At 39.7% G+C, this 21986-nt stretch overlaps 1 protein-coding gene and 1 non-coding gene across 3 annotated transcripts in view; one reads left to right on the forward strand and one right to left on the reverse strand.

Moving 5' to 3' along the window:
- Positions 1-5094: 5094 nt before the first annotated feature.
- LOC138377716 (U7 small nuclear RNA) lies at positions 5095-5155 on the reverse strand. Its single transcript, XR_011231872.1, has one exon. It is a non-coding gene; the product is annotated as a U7 small nuclear RNA (small nuclear RNA).
- A 666-nt stretch (positions 5156-5821) lies between these two features.
- AKR1D1 (aldo-keto reductase family 1 member D1) overlaps positions 5822-21986 on the forward strand; it is a 41955-nt gene continuing 25790 nt past the window's right edge. Inside the window, exons 1-3 of one of the 2 annotated variants that reach the window (XM_069462060.1) lie at positions 5822-6007; positions 13892-14059; positions 16915-17031. In XM_069462060.1, coding sequence (XP_069318161.1) covers positions 5915-6007; positions 13892-14059; positions 16915-17031 — 378 coding nt within the window. In that variant the 5' untranslated portion in view covers positions 5822-5914. The remainder of the gene's footprint in view (positions 6008-13891; positions 14060-16914; positions 17032-21986) is intronic. The other variant, XM_069462059.1, reaches the window with a different exon arrangement.

Here is a 21986-nt window from a genome sequence, read left to right on the forward strand (position 1 = left end):
AATTGGCTGGGCAAGGTGGCTCACGCCTGTAATCCTAGCACTCGGGAAGCCTGAGGAGGGCGTATTGTTTGAGCTCAGGAGTTCTAGACCAGCCTGAGCAAGAGTGAGACCCCACCTCTACTAAAAATAGAAAGAAATTATATGGACAGCTAAAAAAATATATATAGAAAAATTAGCTGGGCATGGTGGCACATGCCTGTCCCAGCTACTCGGGAGGCTGAGGCAGGAGGATTGCTTGAGCCCAGGAGTTTGAGGTTGCTGTGAGTTAGGCTGACGCCATGGCACTCTAGCCTGGGCAACAGAGCGAGACTCTGACTCAAAAAAAAAAAAAAAAACAACTTTCCAAATTGAAGAAATAACAGTTAAAAACTTTCTAAATTAGATGAAAAATCATGGATCTACACATCTAAGATGCTCAATGAACTCTAAGAAGGATAAGCTCAGAGAAATCCACAGCACGACACTGGGAAAATCCTGGGATGGTATAGAAGAACTGCCCCCAAACTGAGAGAGTGCCGAGAGACTATTAGAATCACCCAGATAAATCCAACTTGATTGATTAGATTAATTCATTAGAGGTTACTTACACAGAGCTGTCACTCCTGGGCTGCAACAGGAGTTCTCCAGAGAGTAAAATCCACACTGTCTGCCTGTTTGTGAAGCCTTAGATTTCTTTCTGGCAAGTGACACAGAGCTCTGGCCACATCATCACATTTACAGGTAAGACAACCATCTATGCAAAAGGAGCTACTTAAGAATACCGTCTGGGCCGGGCGCGGTGGCTCACGCCTGTAATCCTAGCACTCTGGGAGGCCGAGGTGGGCAGATCGTTTGAGCTCAGGAGTTCGAGACCAGCCTGAGCAAGAGCGAGACCCCACCTCTACTAAAAATAGAAAGAAATTATATGGACAGCTAAAAATATATATAGAAAAAATTAGCCGGGCATGGTGGCGCATGCCTGTAGTCCCAGCTACTCGGGAGGCTGAGACAGGAGGATCGCTTGAGCTCAGGAGTTTGAGGTTGCTGTGAGCTAGGCTGATGCCACGGCACTCACTCTAGCCTGGGCAACAGAGTGAGACTCTGTCTCAAAAAAAAAAAAAAAAAAAAAAAAAAAAAAAGAATACCGTCTGTGCTTTGGGTACCTTGCACATTTCTTTTGGCTACCTTGTATTTTGATCTATGTCTCTGAAGAAATCTGCACAAGTTCTGTTAAACATTAAATACCAGCAATGGGGAACTTGTATTCTTCCCTCAGATACATTACGGTCAAATTGTCCAAATCTGAAAATAAAGAGACAATCCAGAAAGCAGCAAGAGAAAAGTGACATCACACGCAAGAGATACTCTATAAGATTAAAATAGACAATTTTTCTTCAGAAACCGTACAAGTCAGAAAGAAGTAAGGCAATATATTTAAAGTGCTGAAAGAAAAAAAATTTCCACCAAGAATTCTATGTCTGGCAAAACTATCAGTTAAAAATAAAGGAGAAGTTATGCTAAAGGGCATTCTGCAGGCTGAAATGAAAGGGTATTTGAAGCCATATGAAGAAATAAAGAATGGTAATGGTAGCTACGTAGATAAATATAAAAACCAGTAGTGTTGCATATTTGGTTTGTAACTCCTCCTTTTTTTCCTATATGATTTAAAAGATAAATGAATAAAACAATAATTATAAATTTATATTAATGTACTCACAACATATAAAGATGTAATTTGTAACAATATTAACATAAAGGGGTGAGAGTGATGGAGTTTTAAAGGATCTGAGTTTTTGAACACCATGGAAACTAGGTTGGTATTAATTCAAACTTAATTGTGACAAAGAGGCTAATTGTAATCCCCAGGGTAACCCCAGTGCTGTAGACTAAACTGTGTTCCCCCCAAATTTTATGTGTTGAAGTCCTAACCCCTCAATGTAATGGTATTTGGAGATGAGACCTTTGGGAGGTGATTAGGTTTAGATGAGGTCATGAGGGTTAGATCCTCATAATGGGCTTAGTGTCCTTAAAAGAAGAAACAGGAGAGCTTCCCCTTTCCCTCCTCCCCCTCCCCCTGCCCCTGCTGCCCTCACATCCATATGAGGACCCAGAAGGAAGACAGCCATCCACAAGCAAGGAAGAGAGCACTCACCAGAAACTGAATGGTCTAGCACCTTGATCTTGGACTTCCCAGTTTCCATAAATATGAGAAATAAATGGCTATTGTTAAAGCCACCAAGTCTATGATATTTTGTTATAGCAGCACAAGCTTACTAAGACATCTTGGAAAAAAATTTAAAATACATAAAGAATCTAGCAGGGTTTTTAAAGACAAGTTAAAAATAAGCTCATTCTAAAACTTATATAGAAAGTAAAGGAATAAGACTAGTTAAAACACTTTTGGAAAAGAAAAATAAAGTTTGAGGAATTACACTATATAATTTTAACACTTATAATAAAGCTACAATAACCAAGACTGTGTGGTATCAGTGAAGGGAGAGACTATGAATGAAACAGAATACAAAGTCCAAAAATAGACCCACTCAGATATGGTCTTTGATTTTTAACAATGGTGCAAAAGAAATTCAGTGGAGGAAATACAGGTTTTTTTCAACAGATATAATTGGAACAATAGGACATTCTTATGCAAAACAAAACACCTAAATCTGCTAAATTATACAAAAATGTACTCAGAATGGATCATAGATCTACATGGAAAACATGAAAGTATAAAACATTTGGAAAAAATAGAATGAAATTTTTGTGACTCAAGTTAGACAAAAAGTTCTTTGACACAACACTCAAAGCACAATACAAAAAAATCTGATAAGTTGAACATTATCAAGATTAAAATTTTTTGCTCTATGAAAAACACAGTTAAGAGAATGAAAAGACAAGCTACAGATTGAGAAAAAAAAAATATTTGCAAACATATATCCAGTCAAGAACATCTCAAAACTAAACACCAAGAAGACAAACAATTCAATTTTTTTAAATGGGCAAAAGATTTGAACAGGCATTTCACCAATAGGATATACAGATGGCAAACAGATACAAGAAACATGTGTGTCATCATTAGCCACACGGGAAATGCAAATTTAAATAGCAATGAGATACCACAACAAATCTATTAGTATGCCCAAAATTAAAAATACCCAGAATACTAAATGCTGTTAAAGATGCAGACAACTTCGACTCACATGCATTGTCAGTGGGGACCCGTAATGTAGTCATTCTGAGCAATGGTTTGTCAGTTTCTTACAAAGTTAAACATATACTTATCACACAACCTGATAATCTACCTTCTGGGTTTTTACTACAGAGAAATGAAAATTCGACATTCATAAAAAACCCTCTACTGCAGTCCTATTTATAACCACCAAAAACTGGAAGCAAACTAAATATCCTTCAATGGGGAATAAAGAAACAAACTGTGTGTGTGGGGGGGGGTGTGTGCTGGAATACTACTCAGCATTAAAAAAAAAAGAATAAACTATCGATACAGGCAACAATCTGGATGAATCTCAAAGGCATTATACTGAGTAAAAGAAGCCAATTACATATTACATGATTCAATTTATATGATAATCTTAAAACTATAATGATACAAAAATGTGATTTTTTAAGGGGTAAGGGTGGGTGGAGGGTGTGACTATAAAGAGATTGGATAGAGTTCTCTGCATTATAGAACTTTTTAGTAGCCAAGTTGTGATGGTGGGTACAGAAATCTATACATGTGTTAAATTTCATAGAGCTGAAGAGCAAAAAGTCAATAATAATGAAAATAAAGAAACACGTGTGGGGCTGGGCGTAGTGGCTCATGCCTGTAATCCTAGCACTCTGGAAGGCCGAGGCAGGAGGATTGCTTGAGGTCAGGAGTTTGAGAACAGCCTGAGCAAGAGTGAGACCCCATCTCTACTAAAAATAGAAAAATTAGAGGGTGTTGTGGTGCGTGCCTGTAGTCCCAGCTACTCAGGAGGCTGAGGCAGAAGGCTCACTTTAGCCCAGGAGTTTGAGGTTGCTGTGAGCTAGGTTGATGCCACAGCACTCTCGCCCAGAAGACAGAGTGAGACTCTGTCTCAGAAAAAAAAAACAAAGAAAGAAACCAGTGCAAATCAACATTTTAGTACACAAAGGTGCATGAGAGGAATTTGTTGGATGGATTTACCAAAGATGTCAAAAATCACTACTGCCTTTGCTCCACGCTGCCCCAGCCCAGTTTAAATTATTGTGTCTGCTGTATGTTCATGTGTGCATATGCAAAAATAACTGTCTTGAAAAGAGGCCAAGTCAATTACAGACAAACTTCAAGACACTTTAACCAGCATGGTTAAAGTGTTAACAGGAAAAAAAAAAAAAAATTCCAAACTCTGCAAAATATTTAAAGAGGTTTATTCTCAGCCAAGTATATGCAACCGCGGCCCAGGGAGAAAATGCGCCTGAGGTGGCCAGGTTACACTTTGCTTTAATACATTCACGGAGACAAGAATTACAGGTAAAATCATAAATCAATATACAGAAGGTATACATTGGTTTGGCCTGAAAAAAGAGGGACATCTTGCAGGGGTGCTTATAAGTCATAGGTAGGTTTTCAGGATTCTTTAGTTGGCAATTGGTTGAAAGAGTCAAGTTTTGTCTATAGACCTGGAGTCAGTAGAAAGGGAGGCTTGAGTTAAGATATGGAGTCTTCCATCTGTCACGTGATACTAAACTGGAATGACAATGGAAAGTAAGCTACATTATACTGGGTTAATACAAACCTGCTTAATGAATACTTATCATTTGTATACATGATTGATCAGAATTCTTAGGAATTTGGGCAAGAGAAAAAAAAAATGTCAGAGTTCAGTCCCTAATTTCCTCAATGGATATAAGTTACTTACTTTTGAAGTCACCAGGTCCATAGCTCTCATTTTACACAGAGCACATTCCTTTTGAGGAACACTTAATAAATATTTGTTCCTTGTGTCCCTAGCTCCTACTTCTTTCCTTTTTCTTAACAATCTCCAAAATCTCCAGGTGAAATTGAACCCAACTCCAAATTTAGAAATGGCTTTTAATTTTCTTTTTTCTCTTCTTTCTTTCCTTATTTAATTAATTAATTAATTTATTTTTTAGGGTCTTCGGTGAGGACTGGAAAACCTGCCAGACAAATTCTAAAGGAGTTGTAATACTTATATTTTTATTTTAGAGACAAGAGTCTCACTCTGTCATCCATGCTAGATTGCAGTGGTGCAATCATAACTCACTGTGACTTTGAACTCCTGAGTTCAAATGATTGTCCCACCTCATAGGTGGGACTATAGGCACACACCCCCACACCTGGTAATTCTTAACTTTTCTCTACCAAAAAGTTAAAAAAGAAGACTTTAGTCTTCTTTCCTGAGATAGGTTCAATTAATGAAAACTCTGGAAAAGGACCAGAGGTCATTGTTTTCTTCTTCTTTAAGTCCGGACTGAGGGCAGATAAGGCAACTTCAGAGAGTCCCATGCTCTGGGAGAGACTGTAGGGGCAGGGGTTCAGAGAGACCCTGAGACTTCTTTTTCAGTTCAGCAGGTAAAAAGTGCCATATTTGGGGGTATTTGAGTCCCAGCACCAATAAAAACATCCTAACTGATAGAAGCCAGACAGATTTGTTCCCTTTTGTTTTTTCAGTCTTTTCTTTGCAGAGAAGTAAGCATAAGCCCTCAAGGGCTTACGTTATTTACATGCCTCTGATGAAGTTCAAAGGACAACCTGGCTTAGGATTTCCAGGACAACCTGGAAAAAAACCGGTTGAGAAATAGATCTGTTAATCTCTTTTCCTTCCCTCCGCCCCTCCCTCTGGCCCTCCTTTCTTTGATTAAATAGGCTTTAGGACACCTTTTCAAGAAGACTCCCTGCTGTGTTCAGAATCATTCCTAGACAGTTGAAACCTCAGATTCTCTCTCCAAGATGCATCTCAGTGCTGCAAATCACCGAATACCTCTAAGTGATGGAAACAGCATTCCTATTATCGGACTTGGTACCTTCTCAGAACCTCAGTGGGTAAGTTTCTCTCTCTCTCTTTCTTTTTTTAACACTTGCCTGCAGAATATCTGCCATTCATTTTAAGTGGATCTCATTGCTTTCCTTCTTACCATAATGAAACTAACCTCCGAAGATGACTGTTTGCCTGAATAGGTATTGAACCAAAGTTTAAACTGAATCAATGAATGATTAAAAATTAGTTTGGATTAGAGGATGAGATCTTTCTGCATCCCTTACTGAAATTCAGCAAAATCCAATTACTAGAGTAAACTGAGGCACATGAAATTTGTGTGTTTATGGCTTGTGGTTTTTGTTACATTTGAGAATTTTTAGTTCAGCCTAACAAACACCTAATGAATCACTGTCATACATTAACTATTTAGGCTATAGAATCTTCAAATATGAAGAGAATAGTTATCTGTTATCTAGGGATTAAAAATTGAATAGAGACACTCTTTAACAACTAATTGTAGAACAATGACAAGAAGGATCAATGCTATCCTAGAAATGTAAGTAGTATCTCTTTGAAAACACAGGAAAGGGATTAATTAAAATTGGCCATAAAGATTGAAATGGGCTTCCTTTAAAACTTGGTAAAGTTTTAGTTTATAAGAAGAATATCTTTCCTCATTGCAGTTCAACATTTCATGCTGTTTACCAGAATAAACAGTGGCATGTGTGGAAATGCTACTGAAATTTGAGTGATCATGTATGAGTGAACTCTATACAGCTGAGTATGAATTAGCCAGGCAAGGAAGTAGAGTTGAGGCAGGACATTTTAGGAAGAAGGCAAAGGTTATATGCTATGCCCAGGGAAGGCCAAGCCCATAGTGTCTGACACATGCAGTTAAGGGTGAGAGCAGCTGATCTGAAAATGCAAATTGAGCCTGGATCACTTAGGACCTTGAATACCTTGCTAAGGAGTTGATATTTCATTCTGTAGAAATGAGAAATCATCTAAAGTTTAGAAGCAAAGAAATAATATCACCAGATCTGTGTTTTAAAGATAACTCAGGTGGCAGCATGAGAATGAAAGTCAGAGGAAGAGATATAAACTACCAATGTTAAGAGTAGTTAACACTTGTATCACAATCCTACATTCCACTTTAGTTGCCCGCTTCCCTTGTTTCGGGTAATGCGAAAGAAAATTACTCTTGGAACAATTATGTGAGTCTGTGTCGTCGGCCCCTTTCTCTTCTTTCTTTGTACATTGTCTATATGACTTCATTCATGATCTTGGCTCCAACCACATGTATGCAGAGACTCCCAAATCTATATTTCCTATTCTGTTTGTTATATCTCCCCCATACAGGTATGGACTGGCTACATCAGAACCACATGGTACATTTTTTTAAAATACAGATTCTTGGGCATCACCTTCAATCTACTGAATTTAGATCCCTAGAGATAGGACCTGAGAATCTGCATATAACAAGCTCCTCAGGTAATTCTGATGTACAACTAGGTTTGTAACCACCTTCCACACACACCTCTAACTCAACACGATAGGACCACACTCTTCTATCTCCTCTTCCCCAAACAATACTTCTCATAGCAAGTGACACTGCCACTCAGCCACCCAAGAATATATGCCTTCATTCTGCCCTCTTCTCCACATTACATCCAAATGATTTCTGAAGCTTTGTTGATTTTCTATCCAAAACAGTTCCCAATTCACATCCTCCTCTATATCACTACCTTAGGTTAGGTTCTCATTTATCTTTGGGCTTTTCTTTCAGTTTCATCCCCTTCCAATTAATTATCTGGACTGGGACCATCAGGATTTCCCTCAAACACAAATCTAATTGTGTCATGCCTCTGCTTAATCATTTCAATGGCTCCCCATCAATTATAGTCCACATTCTTTCCCTTGTACCTTGCCTTTATGGTTTAGCCAAGACCTGTCCTGTCAGTGCAGCTCTATGGGAGCACCACTCTCCCACCTCTCCTTGTATAAAACATTACCTACATTTCTTGAACAATGATTCCATTTCCATGCCATTGAACATGCTGCCCTCTACCTGCAACACCCTTTCTTCTGGTTTGCTCATTTGTCTAACTTCTACCAAATCTTCATGACTCAGCTCAAGGGATGTCTCTTGTTAGAAACCCATCTCTCAGCCCCCACACCGTGGCCCTCCTGTATGTTCACATAGCCGCTTGTGCTGGACTCTGTCATAGCACCTACCACACTGGCAGGGTGAGGGAAACTTGCCCTTAGCCCTCTGAAACTTCGCTGGAAAATCAAGTCACAAAAAGCAGATTAATTGGAGACAAGGCATACGAATTTATTTAACATGTACACACACAGGAAGAATCACAGAGTGATTGCCCACCTCCCAATGGGGTTTGCAAGCTTATATACTGTTGGGGCTCAGAAATATCCCTAAATATGGTGTATTGACATGCTGAGCTGAATCAGCCTCAAGGTCCCCCGACCTTCCCCATAACACCCGCCACCCATTGTCTCTCCCTAAGCATAGGGTAAAGCTGTTCTCTGAAGTTCCCTTGTTACAGCAAAATTGACCAAGAACAAACCGAGAGGCAAACTGAAGTACCGCAAAACAGGTTTTATTACACCAGCAGGCTCAGAGGGGACTCGCCACCAAATTCTGAGCCCCAAACAAACTGTAACAGTCTTTCATACATTCTGTTTTTAAGGAGGGAATGGGTTGCAGTTGACAGTTGCAATGTGGTTATCTTCAGCGGGGCCAGGGTCAGCCACCTCGGTTCCTGGGTACGGGAGTTGCTGCAAGTAGCTTACAGAAGCGAGAGAGTGATAGCTGTTAGGGGAGATAGCAGGGTGGAGACTTGTCAGTGAGATTTCCCACTTCACCCTTACCTGCCTAAGATCCAGACCCACCAAGGAGAACAGTTGTTTTTTCCTCTCTCTCCCCCATTATCATATAGCAGAAAAGAAGACCCAGGATATAACCACACCTGAACAGACCCTTTCCCAAGATAACGTGTATCTCTCATTTATTGTGTCTCAACAGAATTCCTCCCTGCCCTCTTCCCATAACCTACCTTCGGCCATGCTCAGAGCCCACATTCTTTCTGTAATCTCAAAATGGCATATAAGCTCCTGTACTCCACTGAGAGGTCGGGTCTTCATTCTAAAGGCTCTCATGTACACACGTTAAATAAAATTTGTATGCCTTTCTCCAATTAATCTGCTTCTTGTGACTTGATTTTTCAGTGAAACTTCAGAGGACCAAAAGGAAGTTTTCCTTGGCCCCTACAATACCATCCTGGCAAAACAGGTTATGGGAGTGGGGAAAAGAGTAATTCTGTTGAGGGGGCAATAAAGGACTACTAGGGAGAATGAATGGATCCTGGAACAGAGATTAACTTGTAACTAGTTATCTTTGACAGTGAAAAGGTCTGATAAGGTATGGTTACATTCCTGGTCTGACAGAGAGGGGAAGAAAAAATAATACTTCTTGGTGGTTCTGGATCTTAGGCAGATAAAGGCTTTGGAAAGGTCAAAGAGACCTTCAGATGACCTTCAGTTCATCATGCCATATTTTCAGGTATCAGTTTCTCAGCCCCGACAACACTATACTGCAATCATTGTTTCTCTGCAATCTTTCTTACTAGACTGTGAAATCCATTAGGAAAGGGATCATGGGTCCTATATTCCCAGGAGAGTGTCTAGTACGTAATGGGTGTTCAGCTAATGCTTATCAAGTGAATAAATGAGTTTGTGAGAGGAGTTGTATACGTATGCATGCATCAGAGGGCATGGAGATGTAAATGGTTACAAAACAACAGCTAGAATTTTCTGAACACTTAATCATGTGCCAGAAGCTCTTTTAAGTTCTATATTACATGCATTTTCTAATTTGATCTTCACAACATTATCAATTAGATACCAGTTAACCCCATTAGCCTAGTAATATTAAATGCTATGAGTTGGAGACATTAAAAAGGAGTCACATGTAACTTCTCACAAAGAACTATAACTTACTTCAGAAGGTAAGACACACAACACTTAGAGAATATGACATGAGGAATACTATTAGAAATGATCATGCATGCACCAACCACATTTGTGATCAGAAATATTACCAGTTGTAATGTCTGGGGTTCATGAGTATATCTCACAAAATCAGAAACTCTAATGTGAAGAAAAATATGTAACATGTGTCTGGAAGATTTGGGGTAGGGAAGGAGTAGAGCTGAGGGTAAGGGGGAGATGGTGGGTAGGGAGATGGGAGCCTCTCAGGGCAGACTCAAGGCTTTCTGTCCCAAGCCACATGACTCACAAACTCTTTAATCATGCAACCCAGGGCTAGTGAGGCAGAGGCTAGGATCATCCATGCCCAATTCTTCCACTCTGAAATAAAAGTACTAAATTAGATTTAACTTCAGAATCAGTCTTAGTCCTAGAAGTGGCACCAGGTGCCAAAATTTAGTCCTCTCCACTTGGCATGCCTGAGATTCTTTTCAAAACTTTTCATCCCATAAGAGGTAGAAGGTGAATGCCAGGTTCAGGTAACTCTTTCACATGCTTTGTGTGTAGGGCCAAGTCTGTTGGTATTTGCCCTGGGATTCCCTTTTAGTTTTGATATGGTAGTTAGAGAGCAGCAGAGCATGTGTCCTCAGGGGGTGCGGTGACTGGAGCAGAGGCTTGTGTATGCTGTGAGGTATAGGTCCAGTTTCATTCTAAAGCTAATTCTAATATTAGGTGTCTATGGTTCTGTTCAGGCTCTCAATTGTTTCTGCCAGTTTTCCCTTATGGAATCTTGTTTTCTTGAGCACCTGGATTCTCCAACTGTGTCCAGATCAATACCATGGGGGGGAAAAATTTTTGTGGGTTTTGTTTTTTTTTTTTTTTGAAGACAGAGTCTCACTCTGTCCCCCAGGGTTGGAGTGCATGGGGTGCAGTGGCATCACCATAGCTCAGCAATTTCAAACTCCTGGGCTCAAGTGATCCTTCTACCTTGGCCTCCCAAAGTTCTATTATTACAGGCATGAGCCACCTTACCTGGCCTAAAAAAAAGTGTTTGTTGGCATGCCCAAAAGGCAAAAACCAAGTATTTTCTTTCTTTCAGAGAACATTTGTGTTTGCTTCCTACAGGTTCGTTGGGGGCACTGCTACCTCATAATCACATTAAACTGGTCACCAAACTCTGGCCATATGGGCTTTAAATTCTTGCAGGGACTACAGGTGGCCACAGTCTTCTAGGGAGTGTTTTACTTTCCTTTTTCATCTCCTGCACTCTTCCCTTCTGCATTCAGACTTTCCCACAAGATTTAGAAAAGGCTCCTTGATGGCAGCTGAATAATTAGAGATTTTTAGTACTGCAGTTCGCTTCTGTGCCATAATCCTTGTTAAACAAAGCATCATCCATATATGTTCAGCACTGTGGTGGACTGCACTCCTACCTAAGCCCTTGCCTTTCTCACTCTCTTTAGCCTAAATGCTCTTCTGTACTTCATTTCTTGGGTTAATCTTTGCAAATACAAGCATACACTTTAATATGCATTGCTGGGGACTCCTTTCATTGTGTACTTTATCTCTACATTTACATGATCAGTTCCACCTCATAAAATCTCAGTGATATTGCTGAGATTATACTGACCATCTTGTATTAAACTGCATTCTTTTCATTAATAATATGTAGACACCTGAGAATGAAAGTAGTGTTTTTATTTTCTTCCCTGTAAATTTCTGGACACCATGCCTCATCTGTCCTTCCCACTGTATGTTGGTTGTCACATTTGCCATCAATCATAATGTCTTATTTTATCATTTTTTTTCTGGCCTCTTAATCCAATTTATATTCAAGCCCCATTAATCATGTGGTTAATTAATCAAACAAATATTTCTAATATTCCTGGAATGTGTCTCCTTTTCTCGGCTATTTGATATCTGTGACTATGAATTTGAACTTCTAATATCATCTGTGTAGCTGGTTTGCTCATTTTTCATATCCTCTTATCTTCTCTGTAGTGATGACTTTCAACTGAAGTAGAGAAAGAAAATACAATATATGCTCCTAGGGCTTTCTCTTTCCTACCCAGGACTATAAAGTCCCTAGAAATACATTTCAGATTTCTTGTCTCCCTTATCCTACAACAAATCAATAACTGTAGGCCAGAGTTCACAGTTGGCTTTGACTTGTCAAGCAATGGTTAGAACACTGAAAACACAGAAACAAGCCCAAGTAGTTCGAAAGAAAGAAAACTAAAATGAGCCACACTCTTGTATATTTAAATGTCATCACAACTCATGAACACTGATTTATGTGGAATCTGAAAAATGATGTCTTAATCTGTTTTGTGCTACTGTAACACAACACCTGAAACTGGGTAATTGATAAAGCACAGTAATTTATTCTCTCATAGCTCTGCAGGCTGGGAAGTCCAAGATCAAGGGACTGGCAGGTTAGGGCCCAGTCTCTCTGCTTCCAAAATGGCACCTTTAATGCTGCATCTCTGGTGGGAAAAATGGTGTTACTCACATGGCAGAAGAGCAGAAGAGGGAGAACCCACTCCCTCAAGCCCTTTTTATAGCATCATTAATCCTGAACACCTCCCATTAGGTCCCACATCCCAACACTGTTACACTGGGGATTAATTTTCAACATGGGTTTTGGAAAGGACAAAAATATAGCAAATGGATAACTTCTACCTCAAGTGTTAAGAAACTGCCAGGTTTTTTTTTTTTTTTTTTTTTTTTTTTTTTTGTCCTTTTAATGTTTAGGAGACAGGATATGCTTTATTCTTCTTTTGCTTAATTCAGGTTAATAAAATGAACAAATATTTGGCTATAAAATTTGATAAAAATATATCTTGAAAAATCTAACATGTCCCCCAACAATCTTTTTTTCTCCAGCTTTACTGAGGTATAATTGACATGCAATAAACTATAGAAATTTAAAGTATACAATTTGATGAGTTTGACATATACAAACACTTGTGAAACTATCACAACAGTTAAGATAATGAACATATATATCAACTCTAAAGTGTTCCTCATGCCACTTTGTAATCCCTCTTCCTACCCATAACCCTTCTCCCAGGCAATCTGACCTGTTTCTGTCACTACAGATTAGTTTTATTTTCTAGCATTTTATATAAATGAAATCATAAAGTATTTATTCTTTTTGGCCTGGCTTCTTTAACCCAACATAATTACTTTGAGATTCATTCACATTGTGTGTATCAGTAGTTCATGCCTTTTTATTACTGGGTAGCATTCTATTCTGTGGATATATGTCAATTTGTTTACCTAAACTTTTAACTTATAATTTAGCTTTCTTCAATTAGCTTGTGTCCTCCTATGACAAGGCTTCCATGAAATCTCCTGTCATGAGTAAAATTGATCAAACCACACTTCTGAAGCCAAAATACTGAGGGCAGACCTGGAATGAATGGAGTTTCCTTCTGGGGGAGGGGAGTCCCCTAGGAGGTCAGTTTCTCCTATCTCTGGACATCATCTTCTACAATCACAACAGCATGGAATTGGAAATGTGTCCTTTTTTTCTTTTTTTTTTTGAAATAAGATCTCAGTCTTGCCCTGGCTAGAGTGCAGTGGCATCATCACAGCTCACTGCAACCTGAAACTCCTGAGCTCAACTGATCCTCCTGCCTCAGCTTCCCAAGTAACTGACACTACAGACATGTGTCACCACAATCAGCTAATTTTTCTGTATTTGGAAGAGACAGGATCTCACTCATGCTCAGGCCGGTCTCGAACTCCTGGCCTCAAGTGATCCCTTCACCTCGGCCTCCCAAAGTGCTGGGATTAGAGGTGTAAGCTACTACACCTGGTGAAATATGTTATTTTAGCTGTGAAACAAAGTACATGCAAAATGTCCTGATTAATGATGATTAAACTAAAAGAAAAACCCATTTCTCTTTTCTCCAATCTCAACTTCCTTGTCATTTCAGACCCCTAAGGGAGTCTGTGCAACATCGGTGAAGGTTGCCATCGACACAGGGTACAGACACATTGACGGGGCCTACATCTACCTAAACGAGCATGAAGTCGGGGAGGCCATCCAGGAGAAGATAGCAGAAGGAAAGGTGTGCAGGGAGGACATCTTCTACTGCGGAAAGGTGAGATCTTGCCTTCACTCTTCATCTCCTTATTAATGATGCAGCTGTGATTACTTTTCTCTAAAAGAACATTGGACAAAGTGAGGAGACCTCTCCCCTCTCCTTCTCAACTGTCAGATCCCTTACTCTTGCAAGGAACTTAGGGTCTAAGTAGCCCCTGAAAGTTAGGACAAAGCTCTTTCTTCATACATGGTCATTAATTTAAGACAACTTAAGCCAGGAAAAGCCAAATCTACAAAGCAGAAAGACTGGGAAGTGGCAGGAAAGGAAGTGGTGTTTCATAGTATGTAAGCATTTGCCAAAGCTTTCTTTATAAAAGCAGTCTTTTCTTTTGTGTGGGCCAATTTGTCCATAGATTACTATTTTTTTAATCTAAATATAATTCACCTACCATAAAGTGCACCATTTTAAATCAGGGATTTTTAGTATATATACAAAGTTGTGCCACCATCACTACTACCTAAATCTAGAATATTTTTATCACTTCAAAGAAACCTCATCCCCATTAGCAACCATTTCCCATTTATTCCTCTCCCCTAGTCACTGGTAACCACTCTGATCTACTCTCTGTCTCTACAGTTTTCCTATTCTGGGCATTTTATACCAATGGAATCATACAATATACGTCCTTTTGTGTCTAGCTTATTTCACTTAGTATGTTTCCAAGGTTTGTCCACATGAAGCTGAAAATCTGCACACCTGACAACCTAACGATTCCTCTTTTTAATATATACTCCAGAGAATTTTTGTCTCATGTGACCAATATCATTTATAATTCTGTCTAGAGCACCACTGTTTGTGATAGCTCAAAACTAGGAAGAACCCAAAGGCCCATCAACAGTAGATGGGCAAATGAATGGTGATATGTTCAAACACAGTAAATGAGTAATAATGAATAAAATACAGCTAAAAGCACTAATGGGGATAAATTTCAACAACATGATAGTGAGGGGAAAGAGCTAGCTGTGTAGGCTTCTTGGGCAGGCACCCCATGCAAGCCTTTACATCCCATAGAGCTGCAGTCCCCAACCCCCGGGCTGCAGACCGATACCAGTGCGTGGCCTATTAGGAACTGGGCTGTACAGCAGGAGGTGAGTGGTGAATGTGCAAGCAAAGGCTCATCTGTATTTACAGCCACTCCCCATTGCTCCCATCACCACATAAGCTCCACCTCCTGTCAGGTCAGTGGAGCCATTAGATTCTCATAGGAGCACGTACCCTATTATAAACTGCACATTTGAGGGATCTAGGTTGCACTCTCCTTATGAGAATCTAACGCCTGATGATCTGAGATGAAGCTAAGGTGGTGATGCTAGTGCTGGGGACCAGCTGCAAATACAGCTTATTGTTAACAAAGAGGTTTGACTGCACAATAAATGTAATGTGCTTAAATCATCCTGAAACCATCCCCCTCATTCCCCGGGTCCATGGAAAAATTGTCTTTTGTGACACCAGTCCCTGGTTCCAAAAAGGTTGGAGACTGCAGCTATAGAGTCATTTCTTGCTATGGTAGATGTTAAAGTTAGCACATAAGAAGAAGGTGGTCAAAACATCTTTTAAAATCCTATAAATTATCCAAAAAGTACAGTTGTACATGCAACCCAACATTTACACATACACAATGTCAATAATGTTCTGTGCGTAATAAAGCACACACAGGCGAAATATGACATATTTACTTAAATAAATAGGAGTGTGTGCAGCCAAGTTCATGTAATGTGCAGTTGCTATTGCCCCAGTGGGTTTGGTTTTCACTGCAGCTCAGTCAGTGCCTGAGAAGTAGCGGGGGGGATAGTGGTTAAGTGGACAGACTCTGATGCTAGATCACCCAGGTCAGAATCCCAGATGTCACCACTAGCTGTGAGTTGCTTAGCGATTTGGGACCTCAGTTTTGTTCTCTGTAAAATGGGGATAATAATGTCAACTATTTCTTAATGTTATTATGAGTTTGCACTTACAAAGCATTTAAACACTACCTGGCACAAAGCTAATAATATAAGTGCTTGTTCAATAAAAGTGAATTAAATATAAAACAGAATTTCCACTTAGATGAGATGGGAGCAATAACACCAAAGGGCCTCACAGCAACAACAAAAACATGTTTCATACATTTTCCCACAACTCTCTCCATCTTAAGTTTTCTCTGTGCTTTTAAGGCAAAAAGAAAAAAAAAAAAAGAAAAAGAAAAATCATTGTCCAAAAGTGGAAAAAAATCAGATTTTTGCTTACCCTTTCTTGTTATCAAAAAAAAAAAAATTCAAAACTTTTTTCCCACAGTGAACAAAATGGAGAAGTTGCCAGATTGCCCTGGGGTCTTAGTAGGACCAAATGAGAACCAAACATCCATGAAAGGGAATTTAAATCTATGCAATGATTTAAAATTTCACCAGGCACCACCTGCCACAATGTGAAGGATTCTCTGAAGCCCCACACATAGCCAAATCATCACTCATTTGAAACACACCTTTTATCAAAGTGGTATGAAAATAAAGTGTCAGACTAGGTCAAAATCAACAGAACATTGTGTAACTTACCTTAGTTACACAATGAGGAAACATGGGAGCACTAAGGGTCTATTAGGAAATTTTCCCAGAAAGAAGACTTTGTCACCAAATTAGGTACTCCATGGTCAAGTAGATCTGTAAGTCTCCTGTACTATATTTGGATAAAGCTATGCTCTGGGTGTCAAGAGTTTCAACTCATCCTATACTCAGATGACACTGCATCTTAAACATATTTTTATGAAGTGAAGTCAGTGAATAAAATGTGTGTGAGTACTTTGCAAAGAATAAAGGGCTACATTATTGTAAAAATAATGTGGACATTAGTTAACTCTTCCCTTTTGATCCTTTCAGCTGTGGGCTACAAATCATGAGCCAGAGATGGTCCGCCCAACCCTGGAGAGGACGCTCAAAATCCTCCAGCTAGATTATGTGGATCTTTACATCATTGAAATACCCATGGCCCTTAAGGTGAGTTCAGATACCTAAAGGTTTGGTCTGTGTACCCTTGCGACCTTGAGCCAACAGCTATGTGCATGAAGCTAGTTTATGACTTAGCACTACAGAATATTAATGGTGTTTTATTACCACAGATCAGAGAGTACTGACCTAGCGTGACAAATGCCCCCAAAGATTATGCTAGCAGACTCTGGCCTGGATTCCAAGTTTCTTGATTCTCAATTCAATGCGGTTGCTATTATACTATATTTTTACAACTATAGTTTAAGCTCTTCCCAACAAACCAACATGTAGTCCTCTAACTGTAGTCTACGTTTTAGTTATACAACATCTAGACACACCCTCCTTCTCACTCATACAGTCACAAAATGTCCCTGCACAACATAATGCAAAATAATGTATGTGGCTAAAAATATAATCATCTTTCACCTACTCCAAAGGAAGATAACCCAAAGAATAGTCAGATTTTTGGAGACTGGTCCAAGGCCCGTGTATCTATTAATAGATGTTATCTATTCCTCTAGTTGAAATGAAATCTTTCCTTGTACTTTCTCAATCTATGTATTCAATGTTAATTTAACTACCATGAAAATGCCCAATGTACACAGCTAAAGAGCACTAACTGCTTCACAATTTATTGAGGGATGAAGAGATTGAGCAGTAAAATTGGCCATGGGTTCACAAGGTAAATCAGATCCTCTTGGTCAGAAAGAACAGGACTTTCTTGCAACAAGGATTCCATTTTTAAGACAGAAAAGAGAGAGAGAGAGAGAGAGAGAGAGTATAGGACTTTCTATCATTGCACAAAGTTCCTTTAGGCAACCAATCTGACTGCCCCTGTTCTATTCTCTGGGATTACTTTACTGTTCACTCTTCAGTGGTCATCCAAGATGAACTTTGGGAAAGATTCCCCTTCAGTATGCTATTTCCTGGAGATATGGGTTTGGAGGCTTTGCGATTGCCTTGGCAATAATAGGCTTTTGTTAGTCATGTAGTGATGTCATGGGCAAGACTAGCCCTTAAAAACTTGACTCCTTAGTTTACCTGATTATTTTTAAAAATAAAGAAAAAAACCCCAAATAGGCTTTTGGCAAATTTACATTCAGTCAGCTCCTTGAATGAGTAATTAAAACTAGAAACCTTATAGAGTCACATGGCTTGTATCTAATCCTTGGCCTGTGAGTTTCTGCCTCTTAGTCTAGAGCCTCCTTTCTTTACCCACCTGCTCATCCTCAGCATAATGGCCTCTAACTTGGTCTCTGGCATGAAATAATTTGAGAAACGGAAGCACAGATATTATGCTCCTTGCCCCAGTCTCCATCCCACTCAATGGTGTACCTTTGTCAGGCCGGGCATCGTGACCTAAGATCTTTCTTTCAGAGGGACCTTGAGAAATATTATTCTCCCAAGGCCCAATTAGGAAGCAAATTCACCTGCACTGGCTATTCTAGCAGGCTCATGCTGCACTGGTTACTCTAACACTTTAGCCCACTGCACCTTGGCCTGCAATTTCTATCACTTGCATGAGTCCAGAGAGACAGAACACATACAAGTTAAGCAAAGCAACTTTATTATTCACAGTTAGGCAACAAGGGACAACAGAAGCCTAGGACTCATGGTGTGTGTTAGCATGGGAACTCGCACCACAGGCTGAGAAAGAATTTTTGACACAAAGGTTAGGATAGGTTTGAAGTAAAAAGTTTATTTTACTTTCCAAGAGAGGACAGGGCATGAAAGAAAGAAAGAAGAAGTGCTGGCCCTAAGGGTGAAGGGTCATAGTTGTAAAATGATAACAGGAGGTGGCTGTGAAGTGGCTGTGTTTGTTTGTTTGTTTTTAATGTCAAATATTGGGGGCTGACTGGGAGATGAAGTGTAATGTTAAGATGGATTGTCTCTCTCTGGTGTCAGGATCTAAGTTAGTAAAGAGGTGAATGGCTTTAGATAGTCATGAAAGAAAAATACTTGATTTTTTTAAAATTTTGGCTCAGAGTAATTTATAATGTCTTTTGGTCCCTCCTGCAGAGGGAGCTGGTGTACAGGCAGGGAGGGATCTTGGACTGGCCAGCCAGAGCTAGTGTGGCCTGGTGAGAGGGGTGGAGACAGAGAAGAAAGGAGAGGGAGAAGTAGGGTAGAGTGTACCCAAAGAGTTAGGCAATATGGAGGGAAACAGGAGGAGTCAAAAGAGAAACATTATCTGGAAAGTGAAGACAGTGGAAGAGATGTAGGGATAAGAAGTGATATTTGGCAGGTGGAGTAAAGATGAGGATGTATAGTAAGTTTAAAGAAAGTCTAAATGTAGGGAACTTTAGACCACTTGTCAAGCCAGTGGCAATAAATGGTCTACTTGCAGAATGGTATTATGATTAAGAGATTTATTTTGGGGCCAAATCTCCTAGTCATCAATTTAGATTGTGGATTACAATAGAAAATTAAATGTTTGGGCTGGACGTTGGTAAGTTCCAAAGTTTTTCAATTTTTCAGGAGATGTCTCAATGGGGAGTCTTTAGGTGGGGCCAAGTAAACATGGTCCATGGAGATAAGCAAGGGAGAGAAAAATGAAAGGACTTTAGGGACGGTCATACATTGAAACGCTGAGAGTCTGAGAGGGGCATCTCTGACTCTGAGTTAGACCAAAAGTTAGAGATCTGGTCAGAAAACCCCTCCGAGTTTTGACCCAGACCAACACCTTGAGATCTTTTCTAAATTCAGGCATCTCTGGGTCTGGGTGAAGACCAAGGAGGGTGGTTAAGAGGCATCCCTCTAAGACAAGCTCCTGAGTGGTAGACCCAGCACCGGGTTTTTCACATTAGACCAAACCAAAGAGCTACCACTCCTAGACTTGAGTGTATGACCACTTCCAGAGCCCATGAGACTCACCAAGTTCCAAATGGTATTATGGCCAGCAAGAAGGATGTCTTGGGAGCTGCACAGCAAAGGAAGGAGTGGTTTCAAGACAGAGGCAGAAAAGTGAGCTCTCCATACAGAGGTAGAAGAGTGACTTCCATAGAGGCCACCAAAATGCTAGGGTAGGAACTTGCACTGCAGGATGAAAAAGAATTCTCAACACAAAGATTAGGACAGGTTTGAAGCAAAAAGTTTATTTTCCTTTCCAAGAGAGGACACGGCATGTCATGAAAGAAAGAAGTGTTGGCTCCGAAGGCGAGGGGCTTTTTATTGGGGGTGAAAAATGATAAAAAAAAAATAGTTATTGTAAAATGATAACAGGAGGTGACTGTGAAGGGGCTGTGTTATTGGTTTGGGATTTTTTTTTCCTTTTGTCTGACTTTATCGGACTTCTTGAAATGTGGTTCTGGCAGATGTGGGAGAGGGTCATGCTCCTTCTAGCTACTCAGTACTTTTGAAGTGCAACAAAGACAAACTCTTAAACACAACAAGTTAAGGCACAGGTTGTTAATCAAACAAAGGGGCAGTTGTGTACTGTGATCTTTCTCTCTTTTTTGATAGGCAGTTTATTAACAATGCTGTCCTTTCAGTGAGCTGGTCCCCCAAGGCTCGGAAAAGCTGCCCAGGCTGGATGGAGTCTCATCTGCGCATGCCCCACGTTGCTCTTTATCCTCCCCAAGCCTAATAACTCCAACATCCTGTGGACTTCAGTAATTTCTTGGTTTCAGGTTCTTGAGTATTAGCATCTTAGCCCTCATGTTCACTCAGTTAATGTTGACTCTTGTTCAAATGGCAGATTTCTCCCACCCAGGTACTAACCAGGCCTGACCTGCTTAGCTTCCAAGATCAGACAAGATCGGGTGTGTTCAAGGTGGTATGGCTGTAGACTCAAATGACAGATTTCTAATCTAAGTTTTAAAAATTTGGAGAAACCCTGTATAGTCATGAGTCACATAACAATGGGATACATTCTTTGAAATGTGCCATGGGGCAGTTTTGTCATTGTGCAAACATCGTATACTTCCGCAATCCTAGATGGTGTAGCCTACTGCACACTTAGGCTGTTATGGTACAGCCTATTGCTCCTAGGCTACACACCTGTACGGCAAATTACTGCACTGAATACTGTAGACAATTGTAACACAATGGTAAGTATTTGTATATCTAAATAGAAAAGATACAGTAAAAATATGGTATAAAAGATAAAATGTGGGCCAGATCTGGTGGCTCATGCCTGTAATCCTAGCACTTTGGGAAGCCAAGGAGCTCAGGACTTTGAGACTAGCCTGAGCAACAGGAGGACCTTATCTCTACTAAAAATACAAAAATTAGCCAGGTATTGTGGCACACGCCTATAATCCCAGCTACGTGGGAGACGGAGACAAGAGGATCACTTGAGCCCAGGAGTTTGAGGTTGCAGTGAGCTATAGATGATGCCACTGAACTCTACCCAGGGTGTCAGAGCGAGACTCTGTCTCAAAAAAAAAAAAAAAAAGATTAAATGTGATAAACCTGTGTGGGACACTTATGAATGGAGCTTCTAGGGATGGAAGTTGCTCTAGAAGAGTCAATGAGTGGTAAGTGAATGTAAAGGCCTAAGACATTACTGTACACTACTGTAGATTTTATAAATACCGTATGCTTAGGCTACACTAAATTTATTAAAATATAGTTTATTATTTAATAATAAATCAACCTTAGCTTACTGTAACTTTAACTTTTAAATTTTTTTAAACTTTTTTACTTTCTTTTAATAACACTTAGCTTAAAACACAAACACATTGTATAGCTATACAAAAATATTCTCTTTATATCTTTATTCTATAAGTTTTTTTCTATTAATTTTTTTTTCTTTTTAAACTTTTTGTTGAAAACTAGGACAGAAATGAACACATTAGCCTAGGCCTACATGAGGTCAGGATCACCACTATCACTGTCTTCCACCTCCATATCTTGTCCCATTTGAAGGTCTTCAGGGGCAATAATGTGCATGGAGCTGTCATCTCCTATGACAACAATGCCTTTTTCTGGAATACCTCCTGAAGGACATGTCTGAGGCAGTT

The sequence above is a fragment of the Eulemur rufifrons genome, chromosome 29 (genome assembly GCF_041146395.1).
Source record: "Eulemur rufifrons isolate Redbay chromosome 29, OSU_ERuf_1, whole genome shotgun sequence".
Lineage (NCBI taxonomy): Eukaryota > Metazoa > Chordata > Mammalia > Primates > Lemuridae > Eulemur > Eulemur rufifrons.